Genomic DNA, 24,713 nt, shown 5'->3' on the forward strand with positions numbered 1-24,713 from the left:
AAAAAATATCCCAGCAGTGCAAAATTAGATCCATGGAGAGCCTTGATTCTTTCTTTCTTTTTTCTTTTTTTTTTCCCCACAGCTGTTCAAAGCTATGTGTTTAGTTGTATTGTAGCTGTGTGTTAAGTGTATGGAAACCTGAATGGGTCCAGGTCTAATCACATTTACAGGCGTTTGTGAATGCTAATGACTCGACATGTGTGTGAGATTACGTATGAGCCCAAAAGAATAATTGGTTCCATAACAGATTTTAATAAACAGACATATGACTAAAAGAAGTTTTAGAAAATTACTGAATAAAAGCAGAAAATCTCCTTGCTATTCATCATCTTTATAGATTCCAAGATGTCTTATTAAAATGTTACAAACGGCAATCCTCGCTAAATTGTTACATGCAAAATATCCCAGCTAAAGCACAGTATTGCTGGTGTTTTACAGAAAATAGGTATAAGCCTTTCCCCATCTTTTGCCCTTTCTATAGCAAAGGCAAAAAAATACTTTGCTCTTCTTTCCAAAGTTGACTATTAAAGGAGGCACTGAGAAATCAAATAACCGCTAAAAGCCATTTTTGTTGTGCTACATATTAATGTCAGTTTAAAACTTTGACAAAAATATTTCACTGTTTACTGAAGAGGACTGGCTCTGAAACACACTGCCCGTTCACACCCAAATTCCAATTCAGTTTTATTTGCCTACTGAGCAACATCTGTTGACTGTAAATTATGAGTAAAAGTCATGACAGTGTTTGCAAGCTTATATTAGGGTCTCGCTTAGGGTTTTGTGTGCTCTCTTGTCGTTGTTGTTAACATAGTTAATTCTACAGTTATTTAATTTCACAGTTACAGTTCTATTGTTTTAGCCTGCCAGGAAGTGGCATGGGTTTATTTATTTATTTAAAGCAATAGCTTGGAAATCAGCAGTTGAATGGAGCAAACCGAGGAGCAGAAGGTGGTTATTTTGTCAGGCCCTCAGCATGGGTGAGAGGGCATCCTCTTAACTCCACACCTATAAGGAATAGACTCAAGGGGAGTCTATTTCACACCTATTTTGAGTGTGAAAACCTGCATTTTAAACCTCTGTCCTTCAATTTGTCTTTCAATTTCCTTATATTTAATCCAAACCTACCCTTTTTTAGTAGAGCCGTTCCCCCTTGTCCCATCAGTATATTCCCTGGGGAGTCCCTCCCCAGCTCTCCTGCAGCCCCCTTTAGGCACTGGCAGGCCACTGTAAGGTCTTCCCGGCGCCTTCTCTTCTCCAGGCTGAACAACCCCAACTCCCTCAGGCTGTCTCTGTAGGAGATCTGAAGATCTGGATTATATCTGTGAACAGCATCTGATGTCATTTCTGGCCCTATCAGTGACCTCTACACTGAGAATTTTCTATTCCTAATGCAGAGGAAAATTAACGCAATGCATTCTCTGTTAGCTCTATGGTTTCCAAGCTTATGAACTTAGAAACGTAGAAAAAGTTGTTTGTGGCTGTGACAGTCATCACATGTACATTGGAATATACAGAGCACAGCATCTGTTGAATGAGGGCTTATGGTAAAGTGTGGTTCTACTTAGAAAGGTCTCTACGTAAAAACAACTCCAAAGCAGCGGTTGCTTATTTTGCTAATGAATTGGGTTATGATTTATGCAGTAAAGGATGCCTTTCTGAAAGTAGTGGAAGATGCTGTTCATAACGAACCTTTAGTTACTAATAAACTCCTTCTTGATGATCCCTTCAAGCTTTCTAGGGAGGGCGGGTATATCTGTGAGGGCAAATCAGGGCATCGGGATACCCCTGTAAAGTGATAACCTTTAAAGCCATTTGCACGCTGCTTTTAAAAAGAAAATAAATTGACTGAGATAGCAATTCACTTGTAGATTCCAAGCCTAGGGCACAGACAAATCTTTAATTGCTATGAGCAGCAAGTGTCTTAGCACCTACTGGAATTCAGAAATACATTCAGATATTCATAATGTTAGTTTCTGAAATTAGTTTTATTTTTATTAATTTTATTTTTACTTTTTTTGAGGTTAGACAATCTAGTTTTGCTTGTTCTAGTCAGAAGAAAGCTCAGTCCCTATTCAGGACCCTCTTTCGGAGGAGCCGGAGCCTTGACATGACCACATCCCAGTCGGCGTAGGCACCCTCCAGGTGGCGAGTCACTTCTAATCCCGACTGGAAGCTCTGGCGACCATGAAGCACGCGCCAGTTATCGAACGTTACTACGTCTCCTGTGAAGAGATTGCACAAAGTTTAACATTTGGTATATTTTATTCCTTCAGACAGATGATGTTGAGATAGATCTATGTCAGCAGTTAGGGAGCAATAATATCAGATAGCTCGTCCGAAGGTTTTGGTGATGTGGTAGCTTTAGTTGAGCTGGTGATTCTCAACCAGAGAGGCCAGGAAACTCCAACTCTGTTTCTTTTCATGTATAACCAAGGGTTTGGACAATCCCATGGACAGATAGAAAAGAAACCAGTTGGGATATCTTAGAGAAAATGATTAGATGAGTTTCTTTATAAGAATGTACTTGTTTAAAAAAGAACTTCTGCCCCTAAAAGAGATCAAATCTTTCTTCCCAGATGCTGGGAAGCATGGACAGATTGAGCCTGCCAAAGATGGACCTAAACAGCATACAACACATACAAATTATCTTTCATTTTAACCTTCTACCTCGTTTATCCACATATTTCTTTTGTCTGGAAAAAGCTGTGCTGAACCTCTGAGGAGATACTGGAGACAGAGCTCAGTGAAAGCCTCTAACTGGGGACTAGCCCAGCACGTTGAGTCACCCCAGGGGTTAAGTAGGCTTGCCACAGTTCAGAGGCATGATTAGAAAGCAGAGTGGTAGGGGAATCTGCAGAAGGATCAAAGGATTTTCACTTGATGGGTCTGTAACTACTTGTACAATACACATCCTGCATTACTATCCCTGTTAAAAGAATTCTAAGAGTACAAAGCTAAACCACTGAAAGTTAGGAAATGCCTTAATTAAGGCCAGCTTGTCATTTAAATTTTTCTCCTTTGTGTGCCACCATTGTGATAAATCTCTGACTAAATAACGTTATGCTCTTTCTTTCCTTCTTACCCTTCCCTCTACCGCCATTTTGGTGCATTTAATGATAGGAAGATGGTACTTATGTAATGGAAAGTACTTTTTTTATCATTTATTATGTGATCTTATAAATTATTGCATGTTCCCAATAGGTAGTGATTCATTTCCTCATAGACATTTTAAAGGCAGTAGCACCATAATGGGTGATGTGGTCACGTACACTAATAAGTTTACTTTTGTAACACCTCGTGAGAGCTGAGGGACTATTTGTATGTTTATTTTATAGTTGGAGAATGAAGGAACTGAGATTAAGGCCAAAGTAGTTAAATATATGTATAGGCTGACTTTTAAAGAGCATTTGTGTGGCGTGTTTTATGCTCAAAACACAGCCCTGTACAACTCTAGCTGAAGTTTACAGCACTTAGTGCCTCTGCAAATCTGCCTCCAGCTGTCTTGCACAGGCCACCCAGAAAAAGCAGCACAACAGCACAGGTTTCCAAAATTCATCCTGCGTTACTCAGGCATTCGGTGCCTAAGGAAAGGAGGTGACTGAATTCCCTGCAGCAGTGGTGAGGTGCCCCGGGAACAAACAGGAGTAGCACAAACAACACAGGCGTATCGTCTGATATAATGTTCCTACCCTGCATGAACGAGGGTGTGATCACGTACTGTGTAATGAACTGGGTGGCCCAGCAATCTTGCAAGTGATGTTTCCCAGTTGTGGTGCTGTTGCTTTGACAAGTTAAAATTTCCTACTTGGTGTGAGTTTTTATGTCATAAACAGACAGGCTGGACTAATCAATAGATTCTATTCCCCACCCACCCACTTTTTTTTTCTTTATAGTGAAACAATGGCAGAAGAAATCTATGAAATGAATGTAAAAATATGATGTGAAATAACATAGGTGACAAACAGGGCTAAAATTTCCTCTCGGTGCCAGGACAGTGCTAACAATGCTTGAGTGTTTTGACATGTCAGGAAAAACATGAAAAATCATTGCAAGGAGAAACAACTTCCTGACCTGGTTTCAGCTTGTAAGTAAACTTGTGTTCTCTGCTGTTTAATAAATCATCAAATTCCTTTAGAGCTGCATAAAATGGCCGCACTTTTTCAGCTGGTATGTCAAACACTGTGTCTCTTGTTGCATTATTATAATTGATGCGAACTACTTGGCCTCTGTAATCCACACTGTGAAACAGAGAAGGGAAGGAAAAGAAATGTATTACGTTGTTACTGAAACATTTTAGCACAGTTAACAAACAATTGAACTCTTCTGTTGAAACTTAGAATCATGGAATCATTTAGGTTGGCAAAGACCTTCAAGATCATCAAATCCCACCATTGACCTGACTTACTTTTCTAAACAAAATTCAAGTGTATGACACAGGACGATTTCACAAGGTTAGTTCCTTCATTCCAAATGGTTACTGGATTGGAATTTGGTAATTAATCCTAACTAGGGAAAGGGATCAGAAGGAAAAAGTGTAGACACTTAATTTCCTCAAATTACTATATTCTATACACCTCAGTCATAGAGTCAAAGTTTTTAAATTCAGAAGAGATTAAAAACATTTGATTGATCTTTTTATAGTATATCGATCTTAATCTAAATGCTCCAAAATAGGACCTCTCTTTGGCACAGAACAGAGGGACAGCTACACAGCACAGACTGGAATTGAGCAACCAGCCCAGCTGCCGTGCCTGCACCTAGAAGCTATCCTAAAGACTGCGAGTTTTCCCTAGAATTGGGCAAGACCGAATAAGGAAAACTATGCTGTAGTGTGACAAAGTAAAGAACAAGTAATAAATACACTGGCTTCCAAAAAAAAAAAAAAAGGCAACTCCAGACCCAGTTAAGGCACAGTTTCCCCACAAGGTGGCAGGAGCAGACCTTTTCCTACCAACACGCAATCCCCTGACATGGAGAATTTTAGTTTTCAGTGTAGTTGTGTTGCTGAAGCTACTCACTCTATAATCCTTTGCTTACACTGCACGGCAAAATCACAGTAGTCGACCCCGACATCCGTATAGTCTACAGCAGTAGAGGACAGGATCTGATATGCTTGAGGATTTTGTTGCTTCAGCTTGTTGGATACGTGAAATCCATCTACAACTTCACTCTCACCTCCTGCAGCTGTTTGCTTTATACAGTGGAGAAACTGAACCTGTAGCGAATTAAGATCTCATTATAACAAGAATTAGCCTGCGTACTTCATTAGCATCAGTTTTCTCATATCTTTTTTTTTTCTTTTTTTTTTTTTTCCGCCAGCAAAAGACTGACTTCCCATTGCTGCAGCTTCACAGTACTCTGACACCATTATCCCACAGGCAGAAAATTCAAATTTAACAATAATAAATCCGTCCCATTTGGGACATCTTCTAACACTTGCAGCCTTTTATTATTTCCTGCAAGTCAAGTGCAAAGCTCTGCTGTAACTTCTTTCTTCCAAGGCGCTGTTTGCTGCAGTCATACAATTTTAAACGCACCACAGTCTCCCTCCTTATTTCAACAAAGAGGATTATTTTTCTCTTGCAGAAACAAAACCCGTTGTGAATTATCTGGCCACAAAGAGGAAAAGGTGGCTCATGGAAGGCAATGGGCCCAGTGTCTGTAATAAAATCGGATTAAGGAAGTTTCACTTCACAGTGAAATTGCCAAGGCATAGGATGGGGCAGAAAGAGCAAACTCTGCATTGGTGTAATTATGTAGATCTAATTATTAATGATTTGGTTTTTAGTTTTGCTGTTGTTGTTGGTTTTAAATCAGGATATATCCTGGATAATAGTTGCAAGATCAAAATGTAGGAAATCCTAAAGCTATTTTTACAGGATTCCTATAAACTCATCATCCATTTAAAAAGGTTTCTTCAATTATTCATATTAAATATATCTTCAGAGTTCAAATAGTGTGTAATCACTAAATAAATAAAACTACATTCAGGATGATGCTTGAAAATAATTCAGTGTGCTTCAGTACTTTAATTTCTTGCAAGCGTGTCTGAATGGAAAAGGTTTTGCTCTTTTAATGTTTCATAGCAGTGAGAGCTTCAGTACAGGTGAGGCAGTGAGCTAACTCACGGCTGTGCTCTGTTAATGAAGTTCTCCTCCATTTTTATTCCACATTAATGATTAGCATCTAGTGATTTTAATAGGTGATGTTAATTTGATGCTTATTTGTGGATAAATTATATTGGCTTTTTATTTATAGAAAAAAATGACAAAGTGTGGTAAAGTAATAGAAAGGGAAGTTGTAGGTATGGATGTGAACTTTTGCAGTATTTTCCTTGTTCCTTCACATATGTTCCTGATGCTTTTCAGTTCTCTGGTGAATTCTGTGGATTAGGCTTTGAAGTGACATGGGCTGGGTGAAGAGCTATGTCCCGTGGAGGTGGTTCGGCTCTAGAGAATGCACCATTTGTCTGTTGTCACCGAAAGGGCGAGTAAGCGGCTAACTTCAGCCAATTTGTAGAAGACAGGATATGACGTCTTAATCACGTTTCTTCTAATTTGTTCTCCTCCCGAAGTGAACAGCCTTGTCCTAACTTGACTGCAGCATTCAGACACCCAACTTCAATGTAAGGAAAGCAGTATCAAAAGCACATACGGGACACTCACGCTTTCTCATATGGTAATATTCTCAATACTTTGAGAGTTTCCATTTAAAAATTATGGGATACATAACGGGCTTGCTATGCAGAATTGACATCATAATGTATATACTGCTTATCTATGTATATTTATATTGTTACGTACAGATTCATCTACCATTATTTTTATATTGCTCTTTTAAATCAAAATTTAGAGTCACCAAATGCTGACGTCATTTTAATTCATGTTTTGCGCGATGGGAACAATTCCCTTTTGCACTGTGGAAAAGTCAGTAGGTTTGTCTTACCCCAGGTGGATGCTGCAGAACAGGGTAATCGGTGTGAAAGCACAGCTTCCCGGTCGTGTAAGCCACGTTGTTAGCATCTGCTTTGTCTTGCACTTGCCAAGTCGGTCTTTACAATGAAAGGGAAAAGAGAAAACATGTGAGAACAGTCAGCCAGCGTGCCAGGCAGTGCGCATGGAGACCGTGGAATCACAATAGAAGAGAGTTACTCCATCTTTGAATATGAACGTTTTGTAAATTACAAGGAAATGATCGAGCAGTGTCCCCTGCAGCTTATTTCTGCAACGCTGGTGATTTTAAGCATTACCGGATTCAGGCTAGAAACTGAGTGTGGAGAAGGACATCTGGCCCCAGGCAGTATCTAGAGGAATGATGGTTTCCAGCACTGGTGTTTTGCTGAATGCAAGGATCAGATGAGGACAAGAACCAAGCCATATCTTCTGGGCTAAATCAATGCCTATTTCTGAAACTTCAGAAATAAGAGAATGGCATTTGGACCACTTTTTATCGGCTTTACTTTTTCCCCTGCCAGATGGAGTACACAAGTGAAATATAAAATTATTTAAAGCTATATAATTTTGCCCCAAAGTTAATTTTAAAGTTTCACGATCTTGGAAAATACAGAGTATCCTTAGCAGTGGGATTTTTCCTGGTACTTGCAGGCTCGCCATTAAAGGGAAATCATCTTGATTTAAAACTTCGTAACTTCTTTCTCTTCTCTGATGCTCTCTCTGAGAATTACCCCTTCACCCTTATCTAATCACATAGTTTCTGTGTTGAAATTAGACAAAATTATGTACGAAAGTTTACTGACAACTGCAAAAAAATAGTCTTAGTTATATAATAAAGACATGAATACATCACGTTGCAGCACATTCAAACCACGTTTCACATGGCAGGCTGTGTGGGAGAGATGAAGACCAAGACCCACATGTTTGGGGCTGAAGCCAGTCTTCAGCGAGGGCATGATGGAGAGGCAGACATGCATCTGGGGAAGTCTAAGTCGCCATATGCAAGCCATGGAAGCGAGGAACGTGAGTGACTTAAAAGAAAAATGTGAAACTCATTTTCCCTTTTGAATTACTGTAGACCAAATCTATTATGCGTTTCAGGTGGTGTGCTTGTATTACTTGTTAATAACGGTTAAATAAGAAAAGAGGATAAAGCACATGCAGACCAAAATCAATTCTATGTAGTACACAAACACTTCTGTTCCAGGAGTAGTAGTTGGTATAGGAACTATGCAAAATACTAAAGCTGAATTTCTGAAATTGCTAAGGGAAAAAAACCTTGAATATTTGTGAGTGTGTTTCAACGCCTGGGAAAAATCACTTTTATTATATGGTACAGCACATACTCATCAGTACATGACTTCAGTACTGAAGTATGATAACTTGAACCACATTTCCATAGCTCCCACTTGTACAGCCCAAAACTAGCTTGTTATATCACCCTTGTCACTGGTGTTGATGGTAGCTATGTTCACTCCATATTTAATTACAAAGGCTCCAGTGTCACTTACTGTTTCTAAAACAAATTAATGCATTTTAATTGTCTCATTTATATACAATAGATACAATTGCTGGAATGGTAATACTTTCTAAAGTCGTGACATCTTGCAAAAGACGTCAGAGCTTTCCTGCTGCTACGCTTTCCAGGGGACCTGTCCCTGGGGGCTCCCCTTTTACGCGTGGAGCTTCTGTCACAGTTCGTTACTGCCTTGCAGTCAGCAAAAATTAAACAGACAAACCGATTCTAATGGGGAGCCAAGTGCTGGGCCTGGAAAAAAGACTGTCAAAGTATCAACAGAGCTCACGTATGAACTCAGTCACAGGGAGAGCTGTTAGACCAAGTGCAGGAGAGGCAAGGAAGAAAGAAAGAAAGAAAAGATGCTTTTTGACAGAAGAAAACACAGGTAATGTCAGAGGACTTCCATCCCTTAGAAAGAACAGAGCAGTTAGAATGGCTTATGGTGTACTAATTAGGGTCAGATTTCAGCATTAATTGCTCACGCTGTTTGACATAGCCAGAAATTTGGCACCAAGCGGGTGTAGCACTTCTTGTTTTGGCATTAAGGGGCAATGTGAACTCAGTGTCTCTGAGCAGAAAACTACTCTGCCTGGCCTGTATTAGTTTTGGAAAATGGCTGTGGTAGGAACTGAAGCCACACTTAAATCACCTGGCCTTGCACTTCATTAAAAACCGAGGTCTCGTTTGTGAGAGATTTGGGACCTGTGTCCTTCTCTTGCAGCTGCAGCCCTCTGGGAGGTGCAGGTGGGCCCCAGGGAAGCCCTCGCTTCACCCCAAGCACTGAGTGAGGTTTCTGAAGGGGAAGGAGCACAGGGTCCAGCACAGGAGGGTTTGGTGAAATAAACTGCAGGAGGAGGGGAGAACCTGCTGGTGGAGTTGTACCTCTGTAGCTTAACAAAGGAAAATGGTCACAGGAAGGCGTGGACCCCTTGGATGCTCTTGTAGGGCTGATGCAGAGAATGTTTCCACAGAAGTGACCTTTTAAGATAGCATGTACCAAACAGACATCTAGGCAAGAAAAAAAGGCTTGCATTTTTCCACGTACGTGTTATATTCATTTCTGTTACATTTCAGTGAAAATGCATGGCCCTGGGGAGGAATGTTTTATTCAACAAACTTATCCATTTTATTTACAATATTGGTAGGTCTTGTATTTGGGCACTGGTGAAATAGCAAGGGGATTACCAACAATTATGATTTTATTACAGTTGTAAAAAGCACTTCAAAATTGAATGCCAATAATAAATGAACTTCTCTTTCAGGGGTGAAGACATGGACCATAAACAGCTGTTGTGAGTCTGTTGTTCAGTTTGAAACCTCAATAGAATTTCTGCTACTGTGAGAACTATGTAAGAGTACCGAGACCAGGTGCTACAGTAAGTATATATGAAAAGGAAACAGGTTAAATCAGGAGAAAAGATACTATAGGGAAAGAGGTCTTTTCTCCTCTGTAGTAGTTTTAGACAGTGTTCCAGCTACTCATGCCTAAAAATAAGAAACTTCTTTCTTTTAAAACATTTGAAAACAAACAAATCACCACCACAAAAAAAAAATTAAAATTATTAAAGTCTTCACAATTTCATGCGATGGATTCACATTTAACAAAAGCTGGGTTATTAAGGTATTTGAATACAGCTCCCTAGCTATCTGTTGGGTACATTTAGCATGTTACCACTTCATACATAGCTGTATTAGAACATTTGATATTAGGTTTGTGACTTAAGAATAGTTAATGGATAATTTTTAAATCACTACACCTAACAGGAAGTTTACATGCGATCCTAACTGTATTTTTTAGTACTTGAGGAATTCCCTCCCCACCCCTCTTTTTAAAAACAGTGCTCTTGAGAGGGGGGTGGGAATGTCCCAAGAGTCATTTTAAAAAACATTTCACATGCAACTTGTGTGCCTGCACGTGTGCAAGCGTGCTGGGATGAAGGAGCTGTGGCTGATAGTTGTGCAGCAGAACGATACTTCTTCTGAGAAGGATTAATATCTTGCAACCCAACTTTCTATTTACAGTCTTTTTGATTAACAAAACAAAACAAAGGTTTAATTGACACCAAAAGGAAATCTGATTTAAATAGTAAAAGCAGGTCTAAATATTATTTGCCCAAATGTTGTGGATTTAGGTCAAATTTCAGCCTTGGTCCTGAACGTGAACGGGCATGGACATGAATGATCAGGAAGTTTGCTGTAGAATGTATTAAAATACTTAAATATATGTCAGAGACTCAGAACTCATCCATACAAATTAAAGATGGTTTCAATCAAACTAAACACAATAAATACATTTATTCAAGCTGACCTTAAACAAGGGGAAGCATTTAATAAACATTACTCTTTATAACCATATTAGGCAAGAATCAGTGAGGTACAAGACCAATTTATTTTAACAGAAAAATTCTGATGACACAACTGAATTTGAATCTCTTGTTTGCTCAAACAGTCAGGTAAAGTATGTCCTAATAGTTAATGCACAGTTATGCATTAAGTGACTCTCTGGAATCTCTTAAACAGAGCAGAAAGTTATCGAAAGGTGGACAGTGAAGACAATTTTGAGTGGACAAAGGGCAGTAATTTTGAACAGCAAGGATGCCAAGAGCTGAGGCAGACAGCCAAGCAGAATGGCAGATTTTTCATCTTACAGTGCTGCTGAGCGTTGTAAGCATCAAAACGTAAGTATCAAAACCTTTTGGATGCCTTGGTCCTTGGCGAAAAACATGTTGTGGTGCTCAGCAGATGGACAGTGGGTGAGATGTGGTGGGCTGACATGGCTCTAGGAGATGTAAAGATAATTTCCAAGATAATTTCCAGTTTTAGGGCCTAGGAACTTCTAGATCCAGTTCCTCATCCCTTAAACATAGGGAAGCTCCTACAAGTACTGTTGTAACCCAAGCGCACATCTCTGGGGTATTTTGAAGGGTTGCTTTTTCCCCTCCATCTCCACCCAAGCTATTGTGCAGATACTATGTACTTCGTTGTAGTGATATGCTTTCACAAGGAACCAATTTGTTGTTCTCTGGAGCTCTGTTCATTGCTAACTGAACTAAGATACCCCTACAGCTTTCATCCCTCAGGTACCCAGGAGAGCAGCAAAACACCCTCAGAAAGGATCGGGTATGCCTGAGAGCCACTGCATAGCTGTTATGAGGAGCACATCAAAACAGAAGAAGAAAGCAGTGCTACTTGCGTAACGATGCAAGTATTTAAGTGAGACCTGTAGCAGACTGCCAGACGTAGAAGCGCTTGACATTAGGAATGCTTTTAACAGCAGAAAATATTTACTAGCACTGGATGAGGTTTCCAAGTGGAGCAGGGAGTTCTGTTCCCATTAGCTTTAGTAGGATGGACATGACCGAATCCCAGTTAACGCTGAAAACCACTTTTCCTTCTGGCACAGTGAGCAGAAAGGGGAAAAAAAACATCCTAATGAAAGTACATCATCTTAACCAACCTAGTACATTATACATGTTTCTTTTTCAAGCCTTACAAATATTTAACATGGCTTCTGGAACTGACAGAAAAGACTCATAATATTCACGGTAATTTAAAGCAGTTGTTCCCTCTACCCGCCTCTTTTTGGAGGCCAACAGAAAAAAAAAATAAAAAGCCATTCTCACAAGTGTCGTACCTGAAGTTCATTGAAGTGAACTCAGAATTTTGGCTGATTTTGAAGGTTTTTCCTGAGCCAGCTTCCCAGGTTTGAAGCACAGGAAAAAAAAAAAAAAAATCACAGAATTGGGTTGATTTTCAACATAAGTACTATGAAGAATTCCATTTTCCTGTGTGACCAAGGGAAGGGAGGCCGTGACCACAGCCATTTCTTGCAGGGGTTGTGGTGTTTAGTTTTCAAGTCAACTGATGACATGTTCCTAACACAGGCTAATCCACTCAACTTTCGCTTCTGTTTTATCCAAGCACAATATTCTTTGGTGAACCTTGCAGAAACAAATCCATAACTATCCTTTAAAAACTATGTTTTTGTTCTCCATTAGGGGTGCTGGTGTTTGGACTGCTGTCTGGCGTATAGCCATACATTGCAGCCCAGATGACAAGGACACTGCTCTGAGGCAACCCCACATGGAACCAATATGCCAGTGAGTGACTTCTGCCAGAGGGATGCTTGGGCTGCCAGAGATTTGAATCAAGCCTTTGTTTCAGAAATAAAGAAATATAACAAGTGAGAAAGAAAAAGATAGCAGGTTTTATTCATAGAGTTAAGCTCTTTCCCTCTACATTCATGCAATTTAATGTCAGGGCTCATACGTGAGCATGTCTGAGGGCAGCAGCTGACCTGGGAGCAGGGTCCTCTGGGTGCATGGGCAGAAAGCAACACAAAAGTGGAGAGAATGGATCAGAAGCAACTCCCACCCTGCTAGAAGTTGCTGTTATATCACAGTAGCTGTTCCCCTGCCTTTTAGAAGTTCAGTAAATTTAAGAGCCAGTAGTATTATCAGTGATATCTTTTTCCATATCTAATGATGGAACTTCATTGGTAAAATGAAGATGTAACAATAAACAGTAAGTTTTAATTAGCATTGTAGCCTGAAAAAAGGACTTTTCCTTCACCCTCCTCCCTCTTGATTTAATAAATTTCTCCCAGTATCACAGTGCTGCTCATGCCAACCTCACCCACATGGCATATTCTAACAGGACTCATGTGCCTTCATACAAGACTATTAAGGGGAAGAAAATCTTCCCTTCTGAGTTAAAGTCTGGTGGGAACATCATCTTTCTGGCAAAGGTTGACTATTTTCCTGCTTTTTATTTTAAATAATTTTAGACAAAGGAGATGCTTTGGTTGTTGCCTACATGGTTTATTTGGTTATCTTCTGAACTAGGTAGATTCAAGTGAAGAAGTCTTACCGTAATATTTATCTTTTAATTAATTATGGAGGAGAAGGGAACTTTTCAAATGGGAAGCCCTGAATGTTCATGTTTTGGTGTGTATTCAGGCACAAAGAAATAAGTATGGTTAAATGTTACTATCTATTTTAGTCTTCCTTAAAAGAAAAAAGGAGCAGCTGTGAAATACCAGCACACAGGGCTGGGACGTGCACCAGCAGGGCATGGGACATGTTGTGGAGCTAGGGTTTGGGGGCTGGAATTCAATAGCAAACTGAATTTTGCCTCTTCCCCCAGTGAGTTATCAATTCCTGGGACTGAAATAAGATGTGAACATGCTCTAGACATCTTCCCAAGGAAGAGGTAGTCCAGGCCAACCTACAGAGTCCTAGTGTTCTGGTAATTAAAGGAAAACAAAGTGAAACAAAACATCCCTCCCCCCTACACACTTAATTGTTCATAGGTACAGCAATTTGGAAGAGGTCTTTTACGTAGTCTCATGGGATACTGCACTGTGAGGTTGGTTGTGGCCTTTCAGGTTGGACTCAGCTAACAGTAGGGAAAAGTGGATTTTCGCACATCTCAGCATGCTCTTACCTATTTCTGTAACTCAGCAGGCTAAGAAAATGTTTCAGTACAGCTACCTCGTCCTCCGTGCAGAAGGGAACTGGATTAGGGATTTTTGATTTTGCTCAATGATACAGATATATACGGCTCTCTTGGGGTTGTCATGTATTTGACATCTATTACACATTTTCCTTATACAGATTAACAATTGTCTCCACATTTTCATAACAGGTAGGCAAGAAAAAGAATCCTCTTGCTTTCATAAATTAATCCACAAGAGAGGTCCAGTAAGCTGAAGTGAAATACGTGATTACATAGTTGGCAAAGCAAGGATATTAAAAAGAAAACTGAAAAACAACAACTGGAAAACAACAGCAACTTACCCATAAAAAGTGAGACGCAGGAAACCAATCCTGTGGCCAAGCTTAACCAACTCCCCCTGCCTAGCAGCAGCTCCTGTTAGTAGCACAATTCCCACTTTCTTTAGGGTGCACAGCCACTGGTATGCACTTCGATCATTGTACAAGATTTCTTCAAAAGGTATTTTGGGAAGCTGTAGGTCTGAGCCCCAGTACTGACGTTCTGGAAGGGAAGAAATAGAAAAGGAAGCTCTCAAAACCTCAAAGGACATAGTCAAAGTGTGAAGTTAATGGGATTTCCATGCATTTGTGAATATGCCCTTAATCCTGTAGCCAACAACCTGAACCCTGGTCCCAGATTATGCCTGGATAAAAAAGGATCTTTATGACAAAATTTAACAAAGCATTGCAGTAAAGAAGCAAGTTGCAATCAGAAATGGAATAAAAGCCCATTTGAAAGGGATATTTTGTTAACAATACACCAGAAATGTGCATAATACTTTTTCTGTCCGTACTGGTGAACCACAAAGGTAAGACTTTCTGAAACTAAGACTGCTTTCAAAATTTCTCCTATAGGGTAAAATAGCACAGAGCCCCTTGAGATGCCCCTCGGAAGCACTGCATGGGTACATATTAATGAAAGGATTACGTTCCCAGTGCAGGACAGCAGAAGACAGACAGCAGTGTTATGCCTTAGAAGCTGAGTAACTACATCAGTTGCGTAAGTGACCAACTGACTTTCTTTTGTAGACCTGTCTTCATCAAGTCACATGCAGCCATGCTAAGTTCTGCAGGATAGTGGCATTGCTCGTCTCATTCTTTTTTGTGAGCATTAGTGTTATTTTGGATGACTGCAAATAAGAGCCTGAGATGTTAATGAACCCAAACACTGCCAGAAGGTAAGGATAACAATAGAAAGATTGAGCAATGAGCAAGAAGTTTTGTCCTGCCCATTGTCAAACAGCGTTAATTGTCAGAGCATTTGACAATAGAAGAGTAAGAATTAGAGTTCCCAAGCAGGTAAAACACCTAATAGAGAAGAAATAAAACTAAAATACTGGGTTGTAAGTAGAAGAAAGAATGATTTTATCTTAACTGTATTATTTTCTGAGGAAGAATGTATTCTGGTGTCAGTCAACATGGCCTTATATCCATTTGTAAAGATAATCTATGGAAAAGGCAAAGAATTAACACAGTGGCAGGATGCAGTAATAATTAGATATGAGCATGGGGCTTGGGCAGATATTTCATGTTATGAAGGGCTACACAATGCAAAATTCTTCCTTCAACATGGCTAAGTTCTAAGAATTATGCCTAAATTACACTATATTAAATTAAACCGTATGACACACAACTTATATCTGGATTGTTGTGCTTGAAACTGCCTCTGGAAAAGGAAAGTCTTGTTGGGTGTCCGGCCTGGCAGAGGGGCACTGGCCTCCCAGGCACGCTAAGGGAAGGCACGGACACAGTGGCAGCTCACAACCCAAGTCCATGCCTGCTCCTGGTGCCAGGACACTCCCCTCACATGCCTGGTATGGGAGGGACAAGGCTTCCCCACAGAGAGCACACAGCTAGCAATGACTGCAGCTAGGGAGTTTTTCATCATTTACTTGTATCTTCTTTCCTGTACATTTCCTTCCTTCTCCTCTGCAAAACAACCCTACAGTTTTGTGACCATGACTCAAGGGGAGATGCCAAGACCACGCTTTTCTCTCTCTCATAAAAAGTGAGTAAGAAATTCCTGCCAGTGGCTCTAATGAAGAGCCTTCTTGCATGGGGCGGGCTGTTGCAGCCTGTTTAAGCACTGGAGATACCCATCTCCAGGGAGCACCACAGGAAAGCTCCAAATGTTTTCAGTCACTTCACACACACACCTGGAATTAGCTCTTCCTTTCCTGCCTCTGTTCTGTCTCAGGACAATAGCCCTTTCCTTCCTTGGGCACTCTCAACCTCAGACAACAACCATTTCTCTCCAGGTAGGATGCAGACACACAGAGATTAGGAATTCAGTGATTTTTCTCTTTCTCTTAATTTTCAGGAATTTGTATGGCTCCCAGCCCACAGCCAGAGAACACACCTGTGCTCACCCAGAGGATGATAAGAGCTCCTACAAGAACAGCCCTTCTGCAGAAGCTCCCCTGCCAGCTCTCTGCTCCTGGTGACCCTTAACAGGAGATGGCCTCTGCCAGGGAATGCCTCTGGAATCACTCACAGGGGAGGATGGGTCTGAAGTAAAGCTTGGAAGCCTTTCCAAGATGATGGTGATAATTATTATTAGTATCTACTTTCTCCCTTACATAAAAGCAGAGCCCCTCAGGAGGACCCCAGCATGGGTGCACACTGCTGTGGGGGATGGAGCCATGCCCTGCTGCACCTAAGAGGTGGAGGTGAATTCAACAAGTGTAAGCAGCAAGAGTGGATATGCAAGTTGAAGGCCTGTAACAAGCCCATCAGCAAAAGGCACTCAATAAAATAAAGTATCACTAGGCAGAGGATAGGTAGGTGCAAAGGAACAGCTGGCTACATGTGTGACATATGGGAAGCAAGTACAAGAAGTCAACTCTGTCAGGAGCAGGGGAGGTGCCCCCATGCCTTTCAGAAGAAGAAAGGAAGAAAACACCAATAAGGAAGGATGACAATGAAGTGGAAAAGAAGGTGCCCAATAGCATCGCTGGCTGCCTGCATCAAACGGCCCACAAAGTCACTTACCTTGGAAACGGATCAAACCCCAGCAGAGCTCCTCTCTGCCATTTTATATTCACAGCTAATTTGGGATGTGCTTGTTAAGGACTAATTGTTCGCCTGTGTGGGGAGGGTGGTTAAGAAGTGAGCTGTGGTGATGATTTTTGTTAACGAATGCCAGCTCTGTAAAGTAATGTCTTGTTTTGAAGCTTAAACCTGTGCTGCTGTCTCTCAACCTATGGCTGAATCTGGAAGGGCCAATGGGGGGGAGGGGGGAACCCTGAAAGTGGGGGGCATTGAGTCCCCAGCAACTGCTACAGCAGTGGGGAAACCCCACTGGGGGGGGGGGGGGAGGGGGGCAACATCAGAGCAGCGGGGAGCCACCAGAACGAGAGCTGGAGAGCACAGAGCATCAGCAAAGGGCTCGGGGAAACGGGGAGAGGGACAAGACGAAAAAAATGAACAAATTCATGTAAGAACACAGGTCACAGGCTCTGGGGAGGCACAGGGTTCATCTGAGGTCAATCAATAAGCCCCCAGGGTTACTCGAGGTCAAATGTCCAGATTTTTGGGAGCCCTGGGGTAATCTGAGGTCAACCAATTAGCCCTGGGGGTAATCTGAGGTCAACCAATTAGCCCCGGGGGTCAACTGAGGTCAACCAATTAGCCCCCGGGGTTACTCCAGGTCAAACGTCCAGATTTTTGGGAGCCCCGGGGTCATCCGAGGTCAACCAATTGGTCCCTGGGGGCATCTGAGGTCAACCAATTAGCCCCCGGTGTTACTCCAGGTCAAACGTCCAGATTTTTTGGGAGCCACGGGGTCATCTGAGGTCAACCAATCAGCCCCGGGGGTCATCTGAGGTCAACCAATTAGCCCCCAGGGTATTGTGAGGTCAACGAAAAAGGTCCCCGAGGTTACTCCAGGTCAAACGTCCAGATTTTTGGGAGCCCCGGGGTCATCCGAGGTCAACCAAGTAGCCCTCGGGGGTCATCTGAGGTCAACCAATTAGCCCCCGGGGTTACTCCAGGTCAAACATCCAGATTTTTGCGAGCCCCGGGGTGAATGATGGCAGCCCCCGAGCCCCGCGTTTTGGGGCTGTGACAGTCATTCTCTGACTCTGGGCCTCCACCGCCCCACAGCGCTCCCCATTCCCTGCTCTGGCTGCCCCATTGCGCTCAGGGCACCCCAGCAGCTCCAGGGGCTGTCAGTCTGCCTCCCTTGGTCTGGGTTCTTTTGGGATCTGTGCCGCTGTTGTGCAGTTTGTAGAGCACATGTAGTCAAAATACAGTCAGAAAAACATTTAGTTTTTTTCTCATGTAAAATATTATTCATTCCCAGGTTAACCTTGAGAAAATCATTCAGCCTTTCTGCAACTCAGCATGTGTGTCTGTTCCCAAGAACAGCCAATTTTGACGAGCTTATATTTGAAATTCAACAAATTTTCTACTCTTTTACTTGCAAAATTCCCAGTGGCTGATGGGTATAAAAACAGGTTTTTAAAACATGAGTAGGGAATAATTACTCAAATTATTCATAACCTTATGCTGGAGTTGTATTTCTGTTGTGCTTTTTCCCTGCTGACTTCATTGGGAATGGGATTTTCTAACAAATAAAATAATGAGGTATATAATTTCAATTATTTTCTCCAGAACATCCCAATGCTGATAATGCCTCCTTCTCTATTTTGTTTTCTGATGCCTTCTCCCTAGGAATGCTGCTACTGCTTGTACTGATTCATCATTTAATATTTTCTTGCTGCTTAATACAAGGAACTAAGTCTGCTTCACTGCATGGCGCTCACCACCAGACCTGAAAACTGGCAGCTGCACTGCAGGAAGGAGCAGGACTTGCAGCCTGTGTGACCAAAGCACACATCCCCGGCTCTCCAGGGAGAAGCTGCTGTCCCATGGCCACCACAGAGCTCCGGTCCTTCCCCCATCTGAATGTTTCACAAGCTCTCTGCACCCAAGACTCACACGGCCACCCTTCTGATCACTGCAGGAGCCCTCTCGTTTACCCTGAAGAAAACTATCTGCAGCTTCTTAACTAGAAAAATGTGAGGTGATCATAAGCAGAAACACCAGGGTGGTGTTTGACTTGTTGGACTTCCACCCGCAGATCACAGAGCAGCATTGCTGAACACGACCAGCATCAGCCAAGGTTTTCTTTACGGAAGATAACACCATCCGTTCTGATGGAAAGAAGACCACGAATGTTCAAAAATTCTGTGTGTACCAGGATAAAGAATACTAGAGCCACGTTCGCAATAATTTTTACTAAGAGCTGTGCATTGTGCAACGGAGGAACTAACTGTTTTCTGTGCTGGATCTGATTTTTAACTCTTAGCACAAGGTTGCCCTTTGTGAAACCACGGCCATTTTATTTTAATGGACAAAGAAATACATACAGAACAGAATGGTAGCTCTCTGTGCACGGACAAGTGCCAAACTGCCATCTGCCGGTGCAGCTGGAGATATCTGCGCCTCCCTCTGGGGAACAATGGATTTTTTTTTCTTCATCTTTTCATAGTAAGATCCCAAGTCATGCCTATACAGCTCAAAACCAGGCTTCAGGCATACAGAATACGTTAGGCTGAGATGCTTTCCAATCAGAAGTTCTGGAAGAGCCCCGAGGAAGCTGGTAGAATGACCAGGGGCGGTGTTTTCAGTTTCCCTTACTTATGCCCCTGAAACATTCCCCACCCAGAGCACAGCTGGTGGAGGGCTCTGTCTCTGCAGCCACCTCACGCTTCTCTCAGAGTGTTTCACCTGCTGTAACTTTGGTAAACTGCAGCCATTTCAGCTGAGGGCTTCCATGGCAATACCTGCCTGAAATACTTTGGGAGAGCTTCAACAGCAACAACAAAAATGGTCCAAAACCCAATGGACCAGTGAAAAATAAGCAGTGTGGCCATGCCAAAATTCCTACATTGGCTTAGCTGAGAAGTTTTAATGTTTTCATTCTTTCAAGTGTCAAATTTGGAAAGTCTTTCACTTCTTAGGACATTTGCCATTCTGTTGAAACCAGTCAAATTTGGCTAGCCAAGTATATTTAAGATTTTTCATAGACATCTGCAAAATCAAATTCATTTTCTTCAACAGCAGGCAGTGCTGTAGCAGCTCATTAGTGCAGACAAAAACACACAAGAACCACTAAACTCTATGACTATCTTGACTTGCCCTCAATATTCTTACGCCAAGACCACTTTGTTAAAATAATTAAAAAAAAATGTTTTTTTTTTTTTTTTTTTTTTTCTCAGACTATTCCTGCCAGGACCAATTTTGCTAGACAAAACTGAAATAGATATCACCTAAATTTTAATGGCTCCAGTGCATTTAGCCAAGAACTCAAGGGAATGGCAACGTCGACAGAAAGTGAAAAGGCAGGAAATGAATCACGGAGCCCAAAGCGCAGCTTCTCACCAGGACACTTTCTGGAGCCTGGCTGTCGTTAATGCAGTTAACTTTAATTTAATTTGTCTGTGCTACTGGCACAGGGCACTGAGCTCCACAACTGTGCATCACATTTCCTACTTTACAGCTACTGGCGATTTTCTTCCATGGTTGGAATGACTGCAGAGAATAATGTGCTACTGCACGGCTCGGTGTGGGCCGCTGAACCCATCCTGGTCTTTTGTTTGCTTATCTATTTAGAGTTTAAAACAGGACAGGATCAAAGCCACTTGAAATGGTTGCCCGCACACCTTAAAGCAAGCTGCCACGGTCTTGGTTATATTGACATAAATCGAGTTTGTAAACATCGTTAGATTAAACCTGAAATGACTACAGGTTTGCTAGAGTAACTAAATCTTAGGTCAAGCTGTAACTCCTACCAAATAGCCATGCTAGAAAGCAGCATAGGCAACTGTTTTCTCCCGTGTATTTACCCATCTATGCATATTCATGATAACCTACAGACACACCATACATATCCACAGCTACAACACTGAAAGACTGGTTAATAGTAAGGGGTACCGAGATTTCCTCAGAAATCTGCTTTTCTGCTGTAAACTGTTTTTAATTGCTTACAATTTCAGCAAAATGCAACCTTTTGGGCAGATTTCTTTTTATGCTAAAGTTTTTCTTATATTGAGTTTATAGGGAGAACAATCAATCAAAAGGGTCAGCCGTTTCAGAGAACAACATTGAGCAAAGAAGCATATTTTCTGCCTGTTTTTGAGAAAAAAAAAATCCAGCAAAGGAATTAATTCTTCTGATTTTGGTGACAGGCAATGTCAGAAATATGTTTGGGTGAATTCTCCACTACAGGCTCTCTCCCAGGCAGCAGAGGAGGAAACATGCAACATGAACAATGGGAGCACCTGTCAGGGAGGAGGACGATGTGCACTACCTGGGAAAAACTGAGGGATATGACATGGGAAGCGGGTGGTGCGGGGCCTGGAGACCGAGCAAAATCTGCTGCGGACTGCAGAGGAAGCGTAAGCCAAGCAGGGGGACTGGGGTACCTCCCTGGCAGCAGCTGTTCATAGTTCGGTGGCAGCACCCTGGAGCTGGGAGCTGAAAACAAAGGGACACAGCCCCTGAAGACACCGAGGCGCTTCTAACTGCATAACCAGACTGCAAACTTTTCTCCCTTTCTCCTCTCTGAGCAGCAGCCGTCTGCGCTGGTCTTGTGCTGAGACGTGAGCAGTGAAATCTTGCATCTCTGTGTACCTCTGGGGTGAAAGCACTCTGCCCAGGGACCAGTGCCAGTCACCCGAGCTACCTGGCTTAGCGTGGGCAGGGCAGAAGGTGCTGAACCCGAGAGCCCCCGGTGCAGAGCTCCCTGTGCTGCACCGCCTTCCCTCCTGCACGCCGCTAGATGGACCTCTGGGCTGCTCCGTGCTGCTGCCGCCTCTGCGCTGCCCGACGTGGCCACACGCTGCATTCACTTCTCATGCAAGAGGAAAAAACTCATTTTATCACTGGGCAGCAAGCATACATGGCACTGGAACCGCTGCACGCCCCCCCGGCCGGCACGCTGCTCTCTGCTCTGATTTCAGCTGGCCGGCCTGGCTCTGTTATTTGTTTAACAACAACCTCGTCTTCTTTAAATCACACCCAATTCACTTGGTATTTTAGCTAATGTTCAGTTAAGTTGTCCAATCATCGACTGTAAAGATTACACACCAGAGATGAGACCAAGAGCATTTGAAAAAAGGAGACTGCATCACTTGCATCCCTCCTTACTCCAGGGCTGCCAGCACCCACCGTGCCCTCCTAGCGGCAGCTTTCCGCCTGGTGCTGAGGGACACGCTGCACTTCAAAGAAATGTAAAAGGCATTTTCTTTTTTTTTTTTTCCTTTTTTTTTTTTTTTTTTAATTCTCTCTCTCTAGATACAGGTAGCAAGCACAAAACGCCACGTGCTCATAAAAAAAGTGAACCCCGACACTCCAGAGTTACCTTTTCAGCAGTTGCAAAGTCTGCAAATTTCCAGCCACGAGTATTCCTTACTCCTCTGGCTCAGCTAGTTAGAGGCTGTCCAAGAAACACAACACACATACCCAAATATAAGCCACTCACATAGACCATCTTTTATACCCTATCCCGTGTTTCAAAGAAGCTGTGGTATGATTGACAAGCTGTTGAATTTCACAACATGTTCACAAAATGAAGAAAGTGCAATCCTTGAGGAGACACAGAATCTCACCTCATTAAATTCCTTCGTGAGACCACTCCGTGGCTGTCTACTCACTGCTCCAGTGTGTTTAAGTCAATATACATCCTTTCACACATTTGAAAGATTGGGAAAAAATAAAATATAAATGTTTTCCTTTTTCTCTATTAAAGGTTATAAAATTAAAATAGCTGTAGCTATGCTGTGTGAAACACCAAGAATACCCTTTGAAAGACAGATTTCAGTTTCAGTGTTTGTGCAGGTAAAACAACCATGTGCAAACTAATGGAGTATTTAACTTGCAACTTTTCCTTCCTGGTCTCGCTAATAAATATTTCCCTAATCTTCCTTACATAAAATAAAAGGGATATTACTATTTCACAGAATATACCAATAGATTTTTTCCCACTCTGGAAAACACATATGGAGCCTGGAATTTAACTGCAGCTCCAAGTGCTCCAGGCTTCTCTGAGAACACGAACTGTAGAGTTCTCCTGCTCAAATTCTCAGCTGTCACCGTGCTTGCTAGAAGTTCCACCTCAAATCGGATGCTCCTTTTGCAGTCAATGGACATGGGCTGTAGTGTTGGGTTTTGGGGTCTTTCTGTTGTTTGCTGCAACCACCTGCTTTTTCTGAAGCTGAGCACCTGGAATAATAGTTTCCATATTCAAGCAGGCAAATCAAAGCCAGTCAACAGCTCAGCAGCAACAAAGTGAGACTTTGTTGGTACTGTGGATTTAATGCACAACCCAAGGCATGGTGTGGCAGTGCAAGACAGTACTTACTCAGTATACCTGTCCAGCACCGCCCTTGATTTCAGTATAACACGCCTGCCAAGCCTTACAGCTAAACTGCAGGCAACATTCAAGGAGCAACAACTCATCTGGTCTTCCTCCCCACCAGACCCATGCAGTGGAGGCGCTCGCCTGGCCTCCCATCTCCAACTCTAAGGAGCCGAGGGAGACAAAAGCTAAACACAAAATGCTCCTGTAAATAACCTGCACAGCAAATCAGCCATGTGCATCCCACCAAGGTACTGGGAGTTTACCCTTTCCCAGACTCCGCACTGCATTCAGGACTCAACACTGTCTGCTGAGCAAACAGATGTTTAACCTCCACAGTACTGCTCGGATGTGGAAGTTGCAAAATTTCCCGGAGACAGAACTGTTCACTAATACTCTACAGGCAGCTACCAAAACTGAGAAATGGTTCAAGTAAAATTGCTTCTTAGGCTTTTTTTTTTGGCTACTTTGTATTTTAAAATAAATTTAAAAAAATAGTTTAAAAAGTGGTAAATTTAGTCAAATCCTGCCTTGGCAAGGCTATCAACTCTGTCCTCCAAGTTCCAGTTCTCTCAAATGAATTCACTTCCAGTGACAAGTGCAGCCAGCATCCTCAGTGGTTTATTGTTTTTCTTTTTAAAAGGTGCAGCCTGGTACATGAATGCTTACACAGTGCATGTTACAAATCCTACCTCATGTTTCAGAAAAGAAAGGCTCCAAGTTCCCAGCCCTTCAGTGGCATATTATTGCAGCCAAGAGCTTAGTCTTTGAGCTACTGCAGGAGTAACCTTTCCCCCTGACATTTCCCACTGTACTGTGTAATGACACTGTGGTAAATATGCCAAAAGCTGAAAACGCATTTTGTACAGCTCCAAGTTTTTACTAATCCTTGGGAAATGTATGGAATGCAGCAGCAGCTGGTATCTGGGACAAAAATATATATATAAATCTAGTGCAGCTTGTAAAGTTATTGCTATAAAAAATATGCCCTCACGTAAAATCTTCCATTTCAATTGAAACTGTTAATAGTCTGTCTGAACTCAAATTTTTACCTATTCTGAAAGTATTTTCTTATATGTACACATGCAGTATATTGACGTACCCACCGTGAACATGGAAAACAAACGGTTCTTTCACTCCTCTCTCTCTCTCCGCAGTCCTTGATTTCTTAGATGTCTCTAGACCCCTGACCATTTACAGAGCTTTCCAAACGAGCACGCTGTCTTTGCAGCCTTTCTTGATGCCCAGTGCCCTATACTGGTACCTTGCTATGGAAGCCTTGCTCTGTTAAATGGAGCAGAAGGGCTACTTCATCCCTGATGCAGGCTAGGTTTCCCTCTGGGCTGCCCTGATCTCAAGCCCGTCTGCCAACACAGGGAGCA

General features: G+C 42.2%; 1 protein-coding gene across 1 annotated transcript in view; it reads right to left on the reverse strand.

The window, feature by feature from the left end:
- Window positions 1–2,061: 2,061 nt before the first annotated feature.
- The window catches only part of BBOX1 (gamma-butyrobetaine hydroxylase 1), a 31,242-nt gene continuing 8,590 nt past the window's right edge, over window positions 2,062–24,713 (reverse strand). Inside the window, 5 exon segments of the mRNA XM_050710992.1 lie at window positions 2,062–2,222; window positions 4,072–4,238; window positions 5,019–5,260; window positions 6,946–7,051; window positions 14,271–14,469. Coding sequence (XP_050566949.1) covers window positions 2,062–2,222; window positions 4,072–4,238; window positions 5,019–5,260; window positions 6,946–7,051; window positions 14,271–14,469 — 875 coding nt within the window.

Source organism: Cygnus atratus, chromosome 5 (genome assembly GCF_013377495.2).
Source record: "Cygnus atratus isolate AKBS03 ecotype Queensland, Australia chromosome 5, CAtr_DNAZoo_HiC_assembly, whole genome shotgun sequence".
NCBI lineage: Eukaryota > Metazoa > Chordata > Aves > Anseriformes > Anatidae > Cygnus > Cygnus atratus.